This window comes from Oncorhynchus gorbuscha, unplaced genomic scaffold (genome assembly GCF_021184085.1).
Source record: "Oncorhynchus gorbuscha isolate QuinsamMale2020 ecotype Even-year unplaced genomic scaffold, OgorEven_v1.0 Un_scaffold_3072, whole genome shotgun sequence".
Taxonomy (NCBI): domain Eukaryota; kingdom Metazoa; phylum Chordata; class Actinopteri; order Salmoniformes; family Salmonidae; genus Oncorhynchus; species Oncorhynchus gorbuscha.
The window spans coordinates 24,935-47,526 of record NW_025747420.1 but is presented as its reverse complement, the minus strand read 5'-3'; the positions used below and the strand labels follow the sequence as shown (position 1 = coordinate 47,526).

At 46.0% G+C, this 22,592-nt stretch overlaps 1 protein-coding gene across 10 annotated transcripts in view; it reads right to left on the bottom strand.

The window, feature by feature from the left end:
- Nucleotides 1–905: 905 nt before the first annotated feature.
- LOC124027293 (tubulin polymerization-promoting protein-like) overlaps nucleotides 906–22,592 on the bottom strand; it is a 29,533-nt gene continuing 7,846 nt past the window's right edge. Inside the window, exons 1-7 of one of the 10 annotated variants that reach the window (XM_046339745.1) lie at nucleotides 17,056–17,070; nucleotides 16,363–16,476; nucleotides 13,137–13,481; nucleotides 7,595–7,748; nucleotides 3,140–5,318; nucleotides 3,020–3,100; nucleotides 906–2,948 (exon numbers count right to left, since the gene is read on the bottom strand). In XM_046339745.1, coding sequence (XP_046195701.1) covers nucleotides 5,010–5,318; nucleotides 7,595–7,748; nucleotides 13,137–13,481; nucleotides 16,363–16,476; nucleotides 17,056–17,069 — 936 coding nt within the window. In that variant the 5' untranslated portion in view covers nucleotide 17,070 and the 3' untranslated portion in view covers nucleotides 906–2,948; nucleotides 3,020–3,100; nucleotides 3,140–5,009. Of the gene's footprint in view, nucleotides 2,979–3,010; nucleotides 5,319–7,594; nucleotides 7,749–13,136; nucleotides 13,482–16,362; nucleotides 16,477–16,986; nucleotides 17,076–17,508; nucleotides 17,531–22,592 lie in introns of those variants that run through there. The other 9 variants (XM_046339752.1, XM_046339751.1, XM_046339744.1 and 6 more) reach the window with 9 other exon arrangements.

The window sequence follows — 22,592 nt, the reverse complement described above, 5'->3', positions numbered from 1 at the left end:
GAGACAACTGATCCTCTCAATAAGTCATCAGATCAGTAGAGGAGACAACTGATCCTCTCAATAAGTCATCAGATCAGTAGAGGAGACAACTGATCCTCTCAATAAGTAAGTCATCAGATCAGTAGAGGAGACAACTGATCCTCTCAGTAAGTCATCAGATCAGTAGAGGAGACAACTGATCCTCTCAGTAAGTCATCAGATCAGTAGAGGAGACAACTAATCCTCTCAGTAAGTCATCAGATCAGTAGAGGAGACAACTGATCCTCTCAATAAGTCATCAGATCAGTAGAGACAACTGATCCTCTCAGTAAGTCATCAGATCAGTAGAGGAGACGACTGATCCTCTCAGTAAGTCATCAGATCAGTAGAGGAGACAACTGATCCTCAATAAGTCATCAGATCAGTCATCAGATCAGATCAGTAGAGGAGACAACTGATCCTCTCAATAAGTCATCAGATCAGTAGAGGAGACGACTGATCCTCTCAGTAAGTCATCAGATCAGTAGAGGAGACAACTGATCCTCTCAGTAAGTCATCAGATCAGTAGAGGAGACAACTGATCCTCTCAGTAAGTCATCAGATCAGTAGAGGAGACAACTGATCCTCTCAATAAGTCATCAGATCAGTAGAGGAGACAGCTGATCCTCTCAGTAAGTCATCAGATCAGTAGATCAGTAGGAGACAACTGATCCTCTCAATATCAGATCATCAGATCAGTAGAGGAGACAACTGATCCTCTCAGTAAGTCATCAGATCAGTAGAGGAGACAACTGATCCTCTCAGTAAGTCATCAGATCAGTAGAGACAACTGATCCTCTCAGTAAGTCATCAGATCAGTAGAGGAGACAACTGATCCTCTCAATAAGTAATCAGATCAGTAGATGAGATTAGAAACACACCATTGATTCTTCAGGATGGGGAGTTTTTATTTTCAACAATGCTACAAATCATGAACACACAGGTCTCGAGAACAAGAACCAAAACACAAAGCATGCACCAGGTCACAATAATCGCACATTAACAAGTTATTTTTTGAAAAAATAAGAAGGATTTGCTTCTCCACACGAAAAGGTGCACAGTATTTGGCATTAAGCACACAAGACAAATCATACTAAAGTGATTACGATTCAACTAGTTAACAGGTGTTGATCTCAATCAACACATGAGTCTTATTGGTCAGCGGAGGCTAAGGTAGGGTGGCCAGTATGAAAGCAACATTATGTCATTATGCTGGAAAAATATATGTCCTACAAAAGTCTACTTCTTTGTTCATCCCCTTCACCTCATACAGTCTGTCCATCAAACATCACAGTACTATATTACCCTGCCTTTTGTATTCTGTTGAATGTGTGCCGTAGAAAGTGTCAGGATAACAGTGTTTACACTAAAAAGGTTTCTCTAAAACAAGAGTTCAATGGTCACAAACAATACTGATGAAGTCACTAGTCATATGTACCTACCTGTAGTATCTATGGCATATGAGTCTTTTTCATTTAGAATGTAAAACCTTCTAGTTTCATATGCATCCATTTGATACAATTCAAATTGCTGACATTTGATTTTGTAGCCTGGTGGAACCAGCCTGATTGCTGGTTCATCATTTCTCTTAATTGGTTCCATTTCATAGTGAACGCAACGATCAGGCTGGTTCATCATTCTATTTCATAGTGAACGCAACGATCAGGCTGGTTCATCATTCTATTTCATGGTGAACGCAGCGATCAGGCTGGTTCATCATTCTATTTCATATTGAACCCACCGATCAGGCTGGTTCATCATTCTATTTCATAGTGAACGCAGCGATCAGGCTGGTTCATCATTCTATTTCATAGTGAACGCAACGATCAGGCTGGTTCATCTTTCTCTTTCATGGTTCTATTTCATAGTGAACGCAACGATCAGGCTGGTTCCACCAAGCTATAGATTTTTTCTGCATGTACGGTCAATGATATGACCTGATAATGTCACCCAACTCCTTGGCCACAAATGTCCCCTTTGATATTCTTAGTCTATACATAGTCATTTATAGGATCTCTATGGTCTCTGTACACTCACAATGTAACCACAACTTGGTCCTCCTGTCAAAGTGAAGTTGTTAGTTGATGTTAGTTTTAATTCCATTGGTCTGACTACTCTGCCAGAACGTAGGAGCAGAGCAAGTCACTAACACAGCAGTTGAAATGAGACCTCTGAAATATGTTGTCTGTTTCATATTGTTAATGGTAAAGTAGTAGCATTCCATTACTTCATGCATAAGATACAGCAAGACAAGAAAAACAAACGCAGGTCAGTGTCTTAAATGAAGCCATGCGGCCGCATGTTTAGAAATATACACTCTTACCACCAATATATTACAACTATAGAAATCTGACGGCAATATCATATCGGTTAAATATTGAAAAATACAAATCTGAACAACCCAGCTCACCTCTTAGTTTCAGAGGTCCAAAACCCTGAACAACCCAGCTCACCTCTTAGTTTCAGAGGTCCAAACCCTGAACAACCCAGCTCACCTCTTAGTTTCAGAGGTCCAAAACCTGAACCCAGCTCACCTCTTATTTTCAGAGGTCCAAACCCTGAACAATCCAGCTCACCTCTTAGTTTCAGAGGTCCAAACCCTGAACCCAGCTCACCTCTTAGTTTCAGAGGTCCAAACCCTGAACCCAGCTCACCTCTTAGTTTCAGAGGTCCAAACCCTGAACCCAGCTCACCTCTTAGTTTCAGAGGTCCAAACCCTGAACCCAGCTCACCTCTTAGTTTCAGAGGTCCAAACCCTGAACCCAGCTCACCTCTTAGTTTCAGAGGTCCAAACCCTGAACCCAGCTCACCTCTTAGTTTCAGAGGTCCAAACCCTGAACTACCCAGCTTACCTCTTAGTTTCAGAGGTCCAAACCCTGAACCCAGCTCACCTCTTAGTTTCAGAGGTCCAAACCCTGAACCCAGCTCACCTCTTAGTTTCAGAGGTCCAAACCCTGAACCCAGCTCAGTTTCAGAGGTCCAAACCCTGAACCCAGCTCACCTCTTAGTTTCAGAGGTCCAAACCCTGAACCCAGCTCACCTCTTAGTTTCAGAGGTCCAAACCCTGAACAACCCAGCTCACCTCTTAGTTTCAGAGGTCCAAACCCTGAACCCAGCTCACCTCTTAGTTTCAGAGGTCCAAACCCTGAACCCAGCTCACCTCTTAGTTTCAGAGGTCCAAACCCTGAACCCAGCTCACCTCTTAGTTTCAGAGGTCCAGCGAATACAACCGGACATAGTGTGGAACAAACTGGAGCCTTATCAAATTGGTGTGTGTGATTTAGATGAATGATTAGAGATAATAATTTCAGGGTCATTTACCTATTATCTTGTTTAATATGTTGGGTGTAAATAATTGATGAGGGTTTCAGAAGGAACCAGACAAGACGTGGCCTTAGGATATGAAATAATTATAGCAGTATTCTTCTCCTTGTGTTGTAAATACATAAGGTACAGTATCGATATAACTTCACAGAACGTTTATAAAAACAAGATTCACAAGAAAAGGGAAGTTAAGACTCATAGATAACAAACTTGATATCTGACAGTAGAATGAACAAAAATAAAATGTTATCATTCATATGAAATACGTAGCTAAAGACAGGAAGACACAGAACTTCTACATATCCTGTTTAAAGGTTTAGTTATTTTAAGAACAATTGAAGGCAAACGATGTTGTCGTCAATATGTGTAAACTATGATGTATAAAGGAGAACAGACAGCCAGTAGATGAAGACTCATACAGCCAGTAGATGAAGACTCATACAGCCAGTAGATGAAGACTCATACAGCCAGTAGATGAAGACTCATACAGCCAGTAGATGAAGACTCATACAGCCAGTAGATGAAGACTCATACAGCCAGTAGATGAAGACTCATACAGCCAGTAGATGAAGACTCATACAGCCAGTAGATGAAGACTCATACAGCCAGTAGACGAAGACTCATACAGCCAGTAGATGAAGACTCATACAGCCAGTAGATGAAGACTCATACAGCCAGTAGATGAAGACTCATACAGCCAGTAGATGAAGACTCATACAGCCCTTAGACGAAGACTCATACAGCCAGTAGATGAAGACTCAAACAGCCAGTAGATGAAGACTCATACAGCCAGTAGATGAAGACTCATACAGCCAGTAGATGAAGACTCATACAGCCAGTAGACGAAGACTCATACAGCCAGTAGATGAAGACTCATACAGCCAGTAGACGAAGACTCATACAGCCAGTAGATGAAGATACAGCCAGTAGATGAAGACTCATACAGCCAGTAGATGAAGACTCATACAGCCAGTAGATGAAGACTCATACAGCCACTAGATGAAGACTCATACAGCCAGTAGATGAAGACTCATACAGCCAGTAGATGAAGACTCATACAGCAGACCTCATTGACCAGAGGAAAGGCAGAAAGTTGATATTGAAGATGGTTTGATCAATATAACAACCTACCAGTATATCTACTTCACCAGTTTATGCCAATAGACATTCAACTAACTAAAAAGTATCAAATTAAGGATGTATTTCTTCAACTAAAAATGGGAAAAGAAGCTATTGCCCATTAAAAGAAAATTGCAATCTTGTTATATCATTTGGCGAACCCTTCCTTCTCTTATTGGTTTTTCTTGGTATGGTGTTATTCATAGTGCTTATAATACATATGTGAAGACGCCTATCATCATGAAGAGGTTTCAAAGAATGCAGAGTAAAACAGTTGTTTCCCTTGTTGGTTGGTGGCTTCATTTGAACCTTTGGCAGTAACTTGCGATCTGTCAGGAATGTACCAGCTGTAAAAATTGATGTAAACAGTTTTCCAGTTCTCACACATAACAAAAAAGAGAGGAACTCAAAACATCCCACTCGCGAAAAGAAAACAAGATGGGTGAGAAAATATGAAATCCTATCGTTTTGTTGTGGTTTCATGGAGTTCTTTCTTTAGAGAATTATTATCCTAGTAGTTGGTCTTATGTTTCTGTTTGTTTCTTTCTTCACACTGGCTTGGCTCCAGGGGGCCCTCCTCCAGAGTGCCCGGCTCCAGGGGGCCCGGCTCCAGGGGGCCCTCCTCCAGAGTGCCCGGCTCCAGGGGGCCCGGCTCCAGGGGGCCCGGTGGGCTTGGTGACTTTCTTCTCATATGACCCGAGGTGTTTGTATCCTGCGACGTACCCGGATGTGTCCACCATGTCCACGCGACCTGCCTTCCCCTTCCCACGGCCACTCTCGTCAAAGCGCTCCTTGTGTGACCCAGTGAACTTGGTCGTGTCCGTCAGACGAGACACGGTGGGAGAAGCCACCGCTCTCTGTGGACAGAAAGAAAGTTACATTGAAAAAGGACATGCATGATGACGACTTGAGTTTGTTCTGAGAATCCATCCCAAATAGCACCCTAAGGGCCCTGGTCAAAAGTAGTGCACTACCCTATGGGCCCTGGTCAAAAGTAGTGCACTACCCTAAGGGCCCTGGTCAAAAGTAGTGCACTACCCTAAGGGCCCTGGTCAAAAGTAGTGCACTACCCTATGGGCCCTGGTCAAAAGTGTAGTGCACTACCCTATGGGCCCTGGTCAAAAGTAGTGCACTACCCTATGGGCCCTGGTCAAAAGTAGTGCACTACCCTATGGGCCCTGGTCAAAAGTAGTGCACTACCCTATGGGCCCTGGTCAAAAGTAGTGCACTACCCTATGGGCCCTGGTCAAAAGTAGTGCACTACCCTATGGGCCCTGGTCAAAAGTAGTGCACTACCCTATGGGCCCTGGTCAAAGGTAGTGCACTACCCTATGGGCCCTGGTCAAAAGTAGTGCACTATAAAGGGATTAGGGTGCCATTTGGGACGCAACCCTGAGTCATACCCAGCAGTTGTTTCTATGTACAAATCACAGTGGTCACTAGCATCCTGTCCAGGGGGTGTACTGGTACATCAAGATGCGTCACGCTACAGGATCCCTATGGCCCGTTCTGGCTTGGACAAGGTTTACTTACATTGGTCTGTAGCATACATACAGTGCATTCGGAAAGTATTCAGACCCCTTGACTTTTTCCACATTTTGTTACGTTACAGCCTTATTACAAAATGGATTCAATTGTTTTTTTTTCTCTCCTCATCAACCTACACAGAATACCCCATAATGACAAAGCAAAAACAGATTCTGGAAATATCACATTTACATAAGTGTTCAGACCCTTTACTCAGTACTTTGTTGAAGCACCTTTGGCAGCGATTGCAGCCTCGAGTCTTCTTGGGTATGACGCTACAAGTTTGGCATATTTGGGGAGTTTCTCCCTTTGTTCTCCGCAGATCTTCTCAAGCTCTGTCAGGTTGGATAGGGAGCATCGCTGCACAGCTATTTTCAGGTCTTTCCAGAGATGTTCGATCGGGTTCAAGTCCGGGTTCTGGCTGGGCCACTCAAGGCCATTCAGAGACCTGTCCTGAAGCCACTCCTGTGTTGTCTTGGCTGTGTGCTTAGGGTCGTGGCCCTGTTGGAAGGTGAACCTTCTCCCCAGTCTGAGGTCCTGAGTGCTCTGGATCAGGTTTTCATCAAGAATCTCTCTGTACTTTGCTCTGTTCATCTTTCCCTCCATCCTGACTAGTCTCCCGCTGAAAAACATCCCCACAGCATGATGCTGCCACCACCAAGCTTCACTGTAGGGATGGTGGCAGGTTTCCTCCTGATGCGACGCTTGGCATTCAGGCCAAAGACTTCAATGTTGGTTTCATCAGACCAGAGAATCTTGTTTCTCATGGCCAGAGTCCTTCAGGTGCCTTTTGGCAAACTCCAAGCAGGCTGTCGTGCCTTTTACTGAGGAGTGGCTTCTGTCTGGCCATTCTACCATAAAAGCCTGATTGGTGGAGTGCTGCAGAGATGGTTGTCCTTCTGGAAGGTTCTCCCATCCCCACAAAGGAACTCTGGAACTCTGTCAGAGTGACCATCTGGTTCTTGTTCACCTCCCTGACCAAGGCCCTTCTTCCCAGATTGCTCAGTTTGGCTGGGCGTCTAGTTCTAGGAAGAGTCTTGATGGTTCCAAACTTCTTCCATTTAAGAATGATGGAGGTCACTGTGTTCTTGGGGACATTCAATGATGCAGAATTATTTTGGTACCCTTCTCCAGATCTATACACAATCCTGTCTCGGAGCTCTATTGACAATACATTCAACCTCATGGCTTGAATCTTGCTCTGACATGTACTGTCAACTGTGGGACCTCATATAGAAAGGTGTGTGCCTTTTCCAAATCATGTCCAAACAATTTAATTTACCACAGATGGACTCCAATCAAGTTGTAGAAACATCTCAAGGATCATCAATGGAAGCAGGATGCACTGGAGATCAATTTCAAGTCTCATAGCAAATATATACACACACATTTGCAAACATTTCTAAAAACCTGTTTTTTGCTTTGTCATTATGGGGTATTGTGTTTAGATTGGGGATTTTATTTGAATCCATGTTAGAATAAGTGTAAGGTAACAAAATGTGGAAAAAGTCCAGGGGTCTGAATACTGTCTGTATACGTGTATTCATTCATATCTGTTGTAGGTCACTACTATTGGATGTCATTTCCTGCTGCTTTGGGACCTTACCGTGACTCCTTTAATGACCGGTTTCTTCCCCTCAATCATCCTGAAGACCTCCCCCTCCGCCTCCTCTCCCGTTTTCTCCTTGAATCTCTTGCTGGCCAGCTCTCCCACCGCTGCCTTGAACTCGTCAAACGTGATGGTGCGACAGGATTTCTTCCTGAAATGTAGAAACAACCAACCAGCCACTTAGAAAATGTCAAAACTACCGATGTGACAGAGTGAAGAGTCTGTGGAACTCAGTGAGAGAATTCTACTGCTGTTGACGTTGACCTCTGTCTCCATGTTACATCATAAACATGGGGATGCGTGTCCCAAAACACACCCTTTTTCCTATTGAGTACCCTGGTCAAAGGTAGTGCACTATAAAAAGGAATAGGGTGCCATTCGAGACATGATTTGGCTTGTCATTTTAATGCCCCTCATCACAGTTTGAGAGCGTCAAAGGAGAATCGACCACACTGTATACAAAGCCATGAGATAACATCAACATATCAGCTGTCTGATGGCCCTGCTGTGTGATAACATCAACATATCAGCTGTCTGATGGTCCTGCTGTGTGATAGCATCAACATATCAGCTATCTGATGGCCCTGCTGTGTGATAGCATCAACATATCAGCTGTCTGATGGCCCTGCTGTGTGATAGCATCAACATATCAGCTGTCTGATGGCCCTGCTGTGTGATAGCATCAACATATCAGCTATCTGATGGCCCTGCTGTGTGATAACATCAACATGTCAGCTATCTGATGGCCCTGCTGTGTGATAGCATCAACATATCAGCCATCTGATGGCCCTGCTGCGTGCACAGCTGTGTGATGGTGTGCTCTACAGACAGACACAGGGAGAAGCATCTTAGGCACTGCCTGGACAGAGACACACACAGGGAGAAGCATCTTAGGCACTGCCTGGACAGAGACACACACAGGGAGAAGCATCTTAGGCACTGCCTGGACAGAGACACACACAGGGAGAGGCATCTTAGGCACTCCCTGGACAGAGACACACACAGGGAGAAGCATCTTAGGCACTGCCTGGACAGAGACACACACAGGGAGAAGCATCTTAGGCACTGCCTGGACAGAGACAGACGATGTGTTTATGTGTGAAAGTGAAATTCTCGGCCACAGAGTTTTTAGATTTTCTGGTGTTCCGTGTTCTGCTTTCTACTAGGGCTGTGTCCCAAATAGCACCCTCAAATAGGACCCTGTTCTCTAAATGATGCATTACTTTCAACCAGGGTCCATTTGGTACGCAGCCTAGTAGTCATCAACATGATGTCAGGTGTTATTATAGCTCAACCAATCACATCCACCCCTCCAAGGGTCCATGCGTACGGCTGTTTAAACGGACTATACACCATTCTGCTTCTCCGTTCAGACGTCGTCGTGCATAGTAACACAAATACAAACAACCATTGCTGTGGTGATAAATCTGCTAAACAAAAGGCTGTAAAGCCAAACAGTCTCCCCGGGTAACCTGTTGTCATAGCAGCAAGCTACAGTAAACAGGCGTGTTTGGGGTTTATTATTAAATTGACTCCTTCAGTGAGTGATTTTGTTTGGGCCGATCCGTCAGTGTTGAACAGTTGAGAGCTCCATTCCTCCGTCTGTTCCATGCTGTCTAATGTCAGATGGGACATAGGACTTCCAGCTGGCACGTTGTGTCTGAGGAGAGGAGGAGGAGGAGGAGGAGGAGGAGGGCTCTGTGTCCTCTGGAAACCAATTCAAATGACCCTGTCAGGAGCTTGCTAAGGAATCAGACATATCAAACAGCATCTACAAAGCGTAGGAGTGCTGATTTAGGATCAGTTTAGCCTTTTAGATAACTTCCTTTTTGATTTATTTCACCTTTATCTAACCAGGTAGGATAGTTGAGAACAAGTTCTCATTTACAACTGAGACCTGGTCAAGATAAAGCAAAGCAGTGCGACACCAACAACAACACAGAGTTACACATGGAGTAAACAAACATACAGTCAATAACACAATAGAAAACGTCTATATACAGTGTGTGCAAATGAGGTAAGATAAGGGAGGTAAGGTGATAAATAGCCGAAGGTGGCGAAATAATTACAATATAGCAATTAAATACTGGAGTGATAGATGTGCAGAAGGTGAATGTGCAAGTAGAGATACTGGGGTTCAAAGGAGCAAAATAAATAAATAACAGTATGAGGATGAGGTAGTTGGATGGGCTATTTACAAATGGGCTATGTACAGCAGCAGTGATCTGTGAGCTGCTCTGACAAATAAGGACAGGGGGGACCTGATCCTAGATCAGCACTCCTACACTGTGAAGCTTGACACACAGCTCTGTATCTGTGGTGGGGGCTGGTTGGGACAAATCATTCAATTGAGTGGCTAGCCGTTTGGTAAGCCTTTCGGTTCTAGACTGTGCGGATATAGTTTTTATACCGTGTTAAAGATGGGATGGGACTTAATTTTTTACTTTCTTATGTTTTTACTGGAGAGAAAAAACCATCTATCCAGCTGCCTGGCTCACCACAGTAGGGTTGGGGTTGGGGTAGGCAGTAGACACCATAGTACTGAACTACAGCAGGTCCAGCCTGGTCTCATAGACTAGATGTAACATAGTAAAGGTAAAACCGTGACACTGAAATTAGTATGATATGTTGTTTGGTATGGTTACTTAAGACAGATGATTACTTAAGGCAAAAATGAAAGTAGGGTGGTTTGGTCGGAGATAATTCGACAAGCAGGTGTCAACATGATTTTGGTCATGTACTGTAGTGTATCATATGAAATGGGTGATGGACATCCACAAATAATAAATACCATACGAAATGAAACATCATATTAAATGGAGTGTCTCGGCTTTACGTACAGAATAATACAAAATGCTCTGAGTCCAGGTTGTCTAGTCAGTGAGAGGGAAGGATCATCACTGGCATGAAATGCCACGACACCAGAGACTCATTACATAGGCTATAGCATGGCAGAGAAACCCAGTGGTACAGTAGACAACTTCCCCCCTGAATAAATGTGGATTTAACGGAGCCACAGTCATCAGACAGTGGCCATAAAGCCGTTGAATTCTTCATGTCCTTGCTAGCGCTGTGTGAGCTCTGACTCTCTGATTAAAAGAAAGGCTCCATCTGCATCATGTCTGGCATGGTGGCACGCACGCCTCCCCAGCTCAGCTCTGCATCATGCCTCAGAAACAGCTCAGAACACATTCCCTCCCCCACAAAACTCTGCTCTCTCTCTCTCTCTCTCTCTCTCTCTCTCTCTCTCTCTCTCTCTCTCTCTCTCTCTCTCATATGCGCGTTCTACTGTAGGCCTACATCCCTGCTCTACTGAACACACAACTGACAACAGCAGCCGTCAAATTTTTTCTTCAGTTTTAAAGCTAATTTCCTGCAATTGTACACATTATGCCATGCAGCTGAGAGAAAACGTTGCAGTTTTAAAGTACATTTCGGCCATGGAGCTAGTTTCCTGCATTTAGCAAATGGCTAATGCCGTGTTTTTTTGTTGCCGAAACATAATAACAAAATGAATACTGCTAAATTCATTGTTTTGTGAATGTTAAGTTGTCAGTGTGGTTGTGAATGAACTGCTCTCTCCCCTCGCTCCAGCTACAGTACTGGTTCTTTCTGACGCTGTCTAGCAGAATCATCTCTACTCTCAGGGCTCAGTCAGGATGAAACAAATCACTTCATTAAAGCTTTATACTTGAGCAAACAGCACCCCCCCCCAAAAAAAAAAAAATATGACTACATGTAAAACAGACTGCCCTGTCCTGTCATTTAGCTTCATGCTTTGTAGATACACCTTCCTTCACCTGCATTTAGAGCACAATGCTCATGATCAACACGATAGACATACACCCCCATGCCTTTCAAAGCATACAGAACATATATCTTAACCATTCAATACCCAACACAGAACATACCAACACAGAACCCCACAACAAACACGGTTCAGTCAGTGTGTGTTGGGTTGTTATTGAGGTCATTCTACTAGAAATGACCTGGACCCTGTGGCAGTAGAGGATGACGACTGCCTCAGGCATCTGGGGAAACATCAGAGTGAACAATCCTGCCCCCGGACTGTTACCGAGGGCAACAACCCCACAACAACATGACTGTACCCGAGGGCAACAACCCCTCACAACATGAATGTTACCGAGGGCAGCAACCCCCCACAACATGACTGTTACTGAGGGCAACAACCCCCCACAACATGACTGTTACTGAGGGCAACAACCCCCCACAACATGACTGTTACTGAGGGCAACAACCCCCCACAACATGACTGTTACTGAGGGCAACAACCCCCCACAACATGACTGTTACTGAGGGCAACAACCCCTCACAACATGAATGTTAACGAGGGCAAAAACCTCCCACAACATGACTGTTACCGAGGGCAACAACCCCTCACAACATGACTGTTACTGAGGGCAACAACCCCCCACAACATGACTGTTACTGAGGGCAACAACACCACACAACATGACTGTTACTGAGGGCAACAACCCCCCACAACATGACTGTTACTGAGGGGTTTTCCTATTCAACTATATCGAGTGAGACTTTCTTTCCTTTTATACAGTATATTCTTAGAAAACAGTATTTTATATAGTATTCCATCTCTTGGAATGGAATAGTGTCTATGTCCCATGAATATAATATAGAAAGGTAACATAGTATCCTGTGGATACAGAACCTACCTGTGAATGTCATATCTATATCTATATCTGTCCCAATGCTGGTAGTTTTATATCAATAGACACTGATATGCCATATTGTCAGGAAGCAGTAGTTAGTATGTGTCATTCAAATTCAAAGTCCATCGATCAGCAAATTGAAGTTGATCTAGATACTGGCACCCTTGTTCCCAGTCCCAGGTCAAACCATCCATCCTACTATCTCTCTGTATCTGTCTGCATTACATAACTATTATATAACAGGGGGATCCTACTAATGGATCTCTACCAGTCATCCCTTTATACTGAGACAACAGTTGATTCAATGAAATGCATTTCACCATTACAATGAGGATGAAAGAAACAGAAAGGAAGATAACTCAACTCAACTCAACTCAACTCCCCTCCCCTCCCCCCCCCTCCCCTCCCCTCCCCTCCCCTCCCCCCTCCCCTCCCTCCCCCCTCCCCTCCTCCTCCCTCCTCCTCTCCTCCTCCCCTCCCCTCCTCCCCTCCCCTCCCCTCCCCTCCCCTCCCCTCCTCTCCTCCTCCTCCCTCTCCTCTCCTCTCCTCTCCTCTCCTCTCCCTCTCCTCTCCTCTCCCTCCCTCCTCCCCCCCCTCCCTCCTCCTCCCCTCCTCCTCCTCCTCTCCTCCTCTCCTCTCCTCTCCTCCCTCCTCCTCTCCTCTCCTCTCCTCTCCTCTCCTCTCCCTCCTCCCCCCCCCTCCCCTCCCCTCCCCTCCCCCCTCCCCTCCCCTCTCCTCCCCTCCCCTCCCCGTCAAAAGTAGTGCACTATTTAGGGAATGGGGTGCCATTTGCGCTGCAAGATTTCTACTCCGCCATTTGGGACACAGATTACTAGAAAAGATTTCCTTACTTGACTTTAGTGAAGACGATATCCACGTCCGTGAGGGTGACAGTTTTTCCGTCGATGACGCCACAGTCCTTGCACAGCTTGGACCAGTTCTTGCCATGCATGTCCTTTCCTGTGGCACGTGTGTCGCCGTGGATGGCGAAGCGCCGGAACGACTCCTCCAGTGCGGTTATCTCCACGGGCGTCCGCGACCCTGCCCCACCCTCGCTGGTCCCGTTGGACTCGGAGGAAAGCCTTTTGGAGGCCCGGTCCTTGGACTGCTGTTCGCTGGGCGGCCGCAGGGGAGTGGAGGAGATTGGAGGGTTGGAGTGCTTGGCCGTCTGAACTGTAAAATCTGCCATGCTGTCTCTGAGGAAGAGGAAAGAGACCGACACTATTAGCTGAGGAGCCAGGATGTGTGGTTTTCCTGTTTATGTGAAACAGATTTACATACTGTGCATGAGTTAAGTATGTGGGACATAATACCAGCTCTCTGTCTCCTGTGTTAAACCACTGTGTTAGTACAGGTGGAATGGGACATAATACCAGCTCTGTCTCCTGTGTTAAACCACTGTGTTAGTACAGGTGGACTGGGACATAATACCAGCTCTGTCTCCTGTGTTAAACCACTGTGTTAGTACAGGTGGACTGGGACATAATACCAGTTCTGTCTCCTGTGTTAAACCACTGTGTTAGTACAGGTGGACTGGGACATAATACCAGCTCTGTGTCTCCTGTGTTAAACCACTGTGTTAGTACAGGTGGACTGGGACATAATACCAGCTCTGTGTCTCCTGTGTTAAACCACTGTGTTAGTACACTGTGTTAGTACAGGTGGACTGGGACATAATACCAGCTCTGTCTCCTGTGTTAAACCACTGTGTTAGTACAGGTGGACTGGGACATAATACCAGCTCTGTCTCCTGTGTTAAACCACTGTTAGTACACTGTGTTAGTACAGGTGGACTGGGACATAATACCAGCTCTCTGTCTCCTGTGTTAAACCACTGTGTTAGTACAGGTGGACTGGGACATAATACCAGCTCTGTCTCCTGTGTTAAACCACTGTTAGTACACTGTGTTAGTACAGGTGGACTGGGACATAATACCAGCTCTCTTTCTCCTGTGTTAAACCCCTGTGTTAGTACAGGTGGACTGGGACATAATACCAGCTCTGTCTCCTGTGTTAAACCACTGTGTTAGTACAGGTGGACTGGGACATAATACCAGCTCTGTCTCCTGTGTTAAACCACTGTGTTAGTACAGGTGGACTGGGATATAATACCAGCTCTGTCTCCTGTGTTAAACCACTGTGTTAGTACAGGTGGACTGGGACATAATACCAGCTCTGTCTCCTGTGTTAAACCACTGTGTTAGTACAGGTGGACTGGGACATAATACCAGCTCTGTCTCCTGTGTTAAACCACTGTGTTAGTACAGGTGGACTGGGACATAACAGGTCTGGAGCAGAAAAGGGGAATTCTCATCTCTACTGCATCATGCTGTGATCCTGACTGTAGGTGAAGGAGATGACTGTAGGAGATGACTGTAGGTGAAGGAGATGACTGTAGGTTAAGGAGATGACTGTAGGTGAAGGAGATGACTGTAGGCGAAGGAGATGACTGTAGGTGAAGGAGATGACTGTAGGTCAAGGAGATGACTGTAGGTGAAGGAGATGACTGTAGGTCAAGGAGATGACTGTAGGCGAAGGAGTTGACTTTAGGTGAAGGAGATGACTGTAGGTGAAGGAGATGACTGTAGGCGAAGGAGATGACTTTAGGTCAAGGAGATGACTGTAGGTCAAGGAGATGACTGTAGGTCAAGGAGATGACTGTAGGCGAAGGAGATGACTGTAGGAGAAGGAGATGACTGTAGGTGAAGGAGATGACTGTAGGTCAAGGAGATGACTGTAGGTCAAGGAGATGACTGTAGGTGAAGGAGATGACTGTAGGTGAAGGAGATGACTGTAGGTCAAGGAGATGACTGTAGGTGAAGGAGATGACTGTAGGTTAAGGAGATGACTGTAGGTGAAGGAGATGACTGTAGGTGAAGGAGATGACTGTAGGTGAAGGAGATGACTGTAGGTGAAGGAGATGACTGTAGGAGAAGGAGATGACTGTAGGTTAAGGAGATGACTGTAGGTGAAGGAGATGACTGTAGGTGAAGGAGATGACTGTAGGTTAAGGAGATGACTTTAGGTGAAGGAGATGACTGTAGGTCAAGGAGATGACTGTAGGTGAAGGAGATGACTGTAGGTTAAGGAGATGACTGTAGGTTAAGGTGATGACTGTAGGCGAAGGAGATGACTGTAGGTCAAGGAGATGACTGTAGGTCAAGGAGATGACTGTAGGTCAAGGAGATGACTGTAGGAGAAGGAGATGACTGTAGGTTAAGGAGATGACTGTAGGCGAAGGAGATGACTGTAGGTCAAGGAGATGACTGTAGGTCAAGGAGATGACTGTAGGTCAAGGAGATGACTGTAGGTGAAGGAGATGACTGTCGGGTCAGCTCTAATCTTGTTCATCAGACCCTACGGGTCATGAACTATGTAGAAAATAGGGTCCCATTTTGGACAAGGGCTTAGCCTGGGGACAATGTTAGGACAGCTGTTCAGACAGTCGTAGGGGTTTGACTTGGGTCCTCTTGTTCCCCTGTGAAAACACACGGTCTCTAACACAAGGCTTGTTTCATTGGCTCTGGTTCTCTCTCACTGCTAACTCAGTGTGCTAGCTGGAGGCTGGAGGCAGAGCTTTAGCTCAGCTAGTTGTCAGTGGTGTGAGCCCAGGCTGACTGTGAATGGGCAGATGTCGTAAGTGTTCTGGCATGGAGGTGATGATTATTAATAGATCTCTGGTATTCAAGAGCAGAGCCATGGTTGTGCCAGGAGAGCAGACGGACAGTCAGGCCGGCACACACACACACACACACACACACACACACAGTGGCGCTAGGTTCACACACACACGCACGCACGCACGCACGCACACACACACACACACACACACACACACACACACACACACACACACACACACACACACACACACACACACACACACACACACACACACACACACACACACACACACACACACACACACACAGCCAGTATTTCTACTGTTTCAAACCGCTGTGTTTCACTGTGATCGTGAGGTCATAGAACAGTTTAGAGAGAAGCAGACTGATTGAAGAAATGTTGGGCATTGATGTCGATACAACAGCATATTCAGAGACATTCGTTACTACTTACCTTAGTTCAGCCGGCTTTGGGTCAGCCAGCTTTATTGGGTCAGCCATGGCGCTGCAGTAGTTGGTTTCCCCCTCTACACTGCTTGGAGTAGGTGACGCTCTTAGTTTCTTTGTACTGTGAAAAAGATTCAATGAACATTGTAAGTGAGTGATGTTCACAGTCTTTCTCTCTCTGTGTGTGTGTGTGTGCGTGCGTGCGTGCGTGTGTGCGTGCGTGCGTGTGAACAAGAACGAAAGTGGACAAAGTGATAGCCCATTGTTCATCAAAGTCGGAAAACAAAGTGCAAAGTCCGGGACTGTGAGTGCTGCTACTTTCACATTGTGAGGCCTTCAGACTCATTAATCACCCTTCTTCTACTGTCCTCATATTTATGACCCATCCAGTGATAACAACCACGTCCCAAACAGCACCCTATTCCCTGTATAGGGTACTACTTACCCATAAGGCTCTGGTCAAAAGTAGTGCACTATTTAGGGAATAGGGTGCCATTTGGGATGAAGACATATTTCATTATGTACTTGGCACCAAATCCAAAGCACTAAACTAGTAATAGCATGTCAATATGAATAACACCTTATAGTATCACCTAAATACTTATAGTTTAGATTAAAAACAAATACATACCGTATTGTTCAGTATTATAGTTAAAACCCTAACAGACAACAAAGTCATGTCCTGCCACAGCTGTCTCACCTTCTGTTTCTCATTTCTTCAACCCAACTGATAAAACCTGACTGCCTTCCCTTTTAAAGGCTGGCTATAGCCGAGCCTCTCTCCTGTTAAGGGTCTGTTTTACAACAGTCTTTCTCTGGCTACGTCCCAAATGTAATGCACTATATAGAACAGGGTGCTGTTTGGGACACAACCTCCCTCTTCCAGATGCTTTCAGTCAGTCGGAGGAGCAGGAGCCCTCTTCAAACACATCATAGTCATCACCATTTGTGTCTACACACAGCAAGACAAGCAGCATTCAGATAAACAAGGCATAAAACACTCCTGGATCACAGATCACATCTACATTAATAAAGACACACACAGGTATTTTATTCCATGTTTACAAGTCTCATTTAAATACCTGGTGTAGATTTGAAAAGAGTAACCAATGACAGGTATCAGATGTGTTTTAGGAAGATACTGATGACTTACTGTTAATGTTGTTCTACTGAAGTAAATAAGGACTGTGCTCACCAAGTCGTTCCCATGGTGAACTACAGTAACCACTCAGCAGCCTCGCAGAACCCGTGTTGCCATGGCAAAGTACACCACAGCAAAGAGCCCCTCCCCTCTCCCCTCCGACACACGCAGCTTGTCAGTTCTGACTGCTCCCAGAGAGCAGTTCTGTTATCTATCTAGAGGTCCGGAATACGGACAGACATCTTTTATATTCCAGAAGATTTCAAATCTTAAACTTCTCCAACTGATTTCAACTGTCACTCTAATTTTCAAAAATATAGAGGAGTGAAGACTGGATAGTTGCTGTCATTCAATGCACCCCCAGCCCCCTGCAGCACTACATGGGTGGTTCGGCCCAGTGGGTGGCAGAACAGGGGTTTTGTTGACAAGACACAGCTACAAATCAACCACACAAATGAACTCTAAGTACAGAAAAGCCCAGATGAACCCTGAGTAAAGGCATTATGTTTCACAGGTCCATTCTTACAGGGAAAACAAGCCCTTATTAATGTCTATCAATCATGTCATTGAGAAGGAGGGACACTGGGGAGCCATTGTGACACCACTGTGACAGCTCTGTCTGGTTCTGAGTCCCATGGCCATCTCTTCACACACACACACACATGGTGGGTGACGTCGCTGGGTGCTGCCGTTGGTGTTAGGGGAGTTGAGGTGGTGGCGTGGGTCATCCAGGACTCTGGCCAATACAGTATCCCAAATTCTACCCTATTCCCTATATAGTGCATGACTTAGTGTTGACTAGGGCCAATACAGCTCTGGTCTAAAGTAGTGCACTATATAGGGCCCTGGTGAAAAGTAGTACACTATATATGGAATAGGGTGACTTTTGGGACGTGTTAAGTTAACTGTTATAGCTCTAACTTGGTAAGTATTTCAACAGTTACCCTTTAAACCTAAACAGATCTAGTGACCGACCATTCAACTACTGACCTCCCGACTTCAGGAATAAACAAACAACTGTATGATAGAGAACACATAGAGAGTTCAACAGCTTCTCTCTTCCGCAAAGGAATAAAAACAGTGATATGACCAAGCATTTCGCTACACCCGCAATAACATCTGCTAAATATGTGTATATGACCAATCAAATGTGATGTGATATCACAACATTCCAGCTACCAGTGGTACAGGACCTTGGATGATCTGTGTGAAACTTTCACACAGTCTTGTTTCAGCTTGTATCCTGCCGAACAAGATTTTCCCAGCAAATTCACTCCAATTTCTCTGGAACCATCTACATGTACTGACAGACTTGGCTTCCCTCTGTGCACATACTTGTGTTTGGGGAAGCCTTTAGGCTGTTTATTTACTGTGACACCTCATCACTATGATAGAGTGCTCTGTAACACCCTCATCCCTACGATAGAGTGCTCTGTAACACCCTCATCCCTACGATAGAGTGCTCTGTGACACCCTCATCACTACGATAGAGTGCTCTGTGACACCCTCATCTCTATGATAGAGTGCTCTGTGACACCCTCATCCCTACGATAGAGTGCTCTGTGACACCCTCATCTCTACGATAGAGTGCTCTGTAACACCCTCATCCCTACAATAGAGTGCTCTGTGACACCCTCACCCCTACGATAGAGTGCTCTGTAACACCCTCATCCCTACGATAGAGTGCTCTGTAACACCCTCATCCCTACGATAGAGTGCTCTGTAACACCCTCATCCCTACGATAGAGTGCTCTGTAACACCCTCATCCCTACGATAGAGTGCTCTGTAACACCCTCATCCCTACGATAGAGTGCTCTGTAACACCCTCATCCCTACGATAGAGTGCTCTGTGACACCCTCATCTCTATGATAGAGTGCTCTGTGACACCCTCATCTCTATGATAGAGTGCTCTGTGACACCCTCATCCCTACAATAGAGTGCTCTGTGACACCCTCACCCCTACGATAGAGTGCTCTGTGATACCCCCATCCCTACGATAGAGTGCTCTGTAACACCCTCATCCCTACGATAGAGTGCTCTGTGACACCCTCACCCCTACGATAGAGTGCTCTGTGACACCCTCACCCCTATGATAGAGTGCTCTGTGACACCCTCATCCCTACAATAGAGTGCTCTGTGACACCCTCACCCCTACGATAGAGTGCTCTGTAACACCCTCATCCCTACGATAGAGTGCTCTGTGACACCCTCATCCCTACGATAGAGTGCTCTGTGACACCCTCATCCCTACGATAGAGTGCTCTGTGACACCCTCACCCCTATGATAGAGTGCTCTGTGACACCCTCATCCCTACAATAGAGTGCTCTGTGACACCCTCACCCCTACGATAGAGTGCTCTGTAACACCCTCATCCCTACGATAGAGTGCTCTGTGACACCCTCATCCCTACGATAGAGTGCTCTGTAACACCCTCATCCCTACGATAGAGTGCTCTGTGACACCCTCATCCCTACGATAGAGTGCTCTGTGACACCCTCATCCCTACGATAGAGTGCTCTGTGACACCCTCATCCCTATGATAGAGTGCTCTGTGACACCCTCACCCCTATGATAGAGTGCTCTGTGACACCCTCATCCCTACAATAGAGTGCTCTGTGACACCCTCACCCCTACGATAGAGTGCTCTGTAACACCCTCATCCCTACGATAGAGTGCTCTGTGACACCCTCATCCCTACGATAGAGTGCTCTGTGACACCCTCACCCCTATGATAGAGTGCTCTGTGACACCCTCATCCCTACAATAGAGTGCTCTGTGACACCCTCACCCCTACGATAGAGTGCTCTGTAACACCCTCATCCCTACGATAGAGTGCTCTGTGACACCCTCATCCCTACGATAGAGTGCTCTGTGACACCCTCATCCCTACGATAGAGTGCTCTGTGACACCCTCACCCCTATGATAGAGTGCTCTGTGACACCCTCATCCCTACAATAGAGTGCTCTGTGACACCCTCACCCCTACGATAGAGTGCTCTGTAACACCCTCATCCCTACGATAGAGTGCTCTGTGACACCCTCATCCCTACGATAGAGTGCTCTGTGACACCCTCATCCCTACGATAGAGTGCTCTGTGACACCCTCACCCCTATGATAGAGTGCTCTGTGACACCCTCATCCCTACAATAGAGTGCTCTGTGACACCCTCACCCCTACGATAGAGTGCTCTGTAACACCCTCATCCCTACGATAGAGTGCTCTGTGACACCCTCATCCCTACGATAGAGTGCTCTGTAACACCCTCATCCCTACGATAGAGTGCTCTGTGACACCCTCATCCCTACGATAGAGTGCTCTGTGACACCCTCATCCCTACGATAGAGTGCTCTGTGACACCCTCACCCCTATGATAGAGTGCTCTGTGACACCCTCATCCCTACAATAGAGTGCTCTGTGACACCCTCACCCCTACGATAGAGTGCTCTGTGACACCCTCATCCCTACGATAGAGTGCTCTGTGACACCCTCATCCCTACAATAGAGTGCTCTGTGACACCCTCATCCCTACGATAGAGTGCTCTGTGACACCCTCATCCCTACGATAGAGTGCTCTGTGACACCCTCATCCCTACAATAGAGTGCTCTGTGACACCCTCACCCCTACGATAGAGTGCTCTGTGACACCCTCATCCCTACGATAGAGTGCTCTGTGACACCCTCATCCCTACAATAGAGTGCTCTGTGACACCCTCATCCCTACGATAGAGTGCTCTGTGACACCCTCACCCCTACAATAGAGTGCTCTGTGACACCCTCATCCCTACGATAGAGTGCTCTGTGACACCCTGTGTGCCCTGATGTCTACAGCAGAATCCATCTGGAACAAAGGAGTCTTTTCACTCTCTAGTCTTATAGTCAGTGAAGTCTCAAGTGTTCAACTGCCAGTGTTCTATACAGCCAGACTCCTCAAAAACCCATCACGTTCAAGACTAAGGATAATAGAGAGGCTAGCGAGAGAGCATGCATCCCAACTGACACCCTATATAGTGCACTACTTATTGGGTTCTGGTCTAAAGTAGTGCACTATGTAGGGCACATATGTCAGAGTCAAGGCCCGCGGGCCACATCCGGCCCGCGAGAAGGTTTTTTACGGCCCCTGGGATGATCTTGATTTATTATTAGAACCGGCCCGCAGACCGCAGCAAGCCGGCAGCCCGCAGATCTTTTACACGCACCAATACTACATTTCCCACAATGCAACGGTGACGCACCGAGCAGTAGGCTGCTTCATTTCAATATTTATTGGCACAGCAGTTGTCAGCATCACAGTAAAATTAACTTTCAGATACCCATCAAAAATGGCAAAACGGAAGGTGGACACTGAGAACCGGGGGTTTCAAACAAGGTGGGAGTCGGAGTATTTGTTCACGGAGGTAGCTGGAAAACCTGTGTGTCTTCTGTGTGGAGAAAGTGTGGCGGTACTGAAAGAGTATAATCTGAGACGACATTATGAAACGAAACACGCGGACAAAAACAAGAATATGGACATGGAACAAAGGCTACAAAAGGCAGAGGAATTAAAACGAGGCCTCAAATCTCGACAGGCTCTGTTCAAAAAAGCCAAATCACAAGGCCAGGCTGCTGTCAAGGCCAGTTTTATTTTGGCAGAAGAGATCGCTAAATCAGCCCGGCCATTTACGGAGGGGGATTTCATCAAAAACTGCATGATTAAAGTTTGTGACGAAGTTTGCCCAGAAAAAAGGCAACTCTTTTTAAATGTGAGTCTGAGCAGAAACACCATTGCCGAGAGAGTAGACCAGTTGTCCATCAATCTAAAAGAGCAGCTTGTGAAAAAGGGAAAAGATTTCATTGCATATTCCTTGGCTGTGGATGAGAGCACCGACATTTCTGACATTGCCCAGTTGTCAATTTTCATCCGCGGAGTGGACTCCAGCCTAAGCGTGACAGAGGAGTTTTTGGCTTTACGTCCTATGCATGGCACAACTACGGGGCATGATTTGTATGAAGAGGTGTCAAGATGTGTAAATGAGATGGAGCTGCCTTGGGAAAAACTCGTGGGTTTGTCAACCGACGGAGCACCTGCGATGTGTGGACACAGGAGCGGACTGGT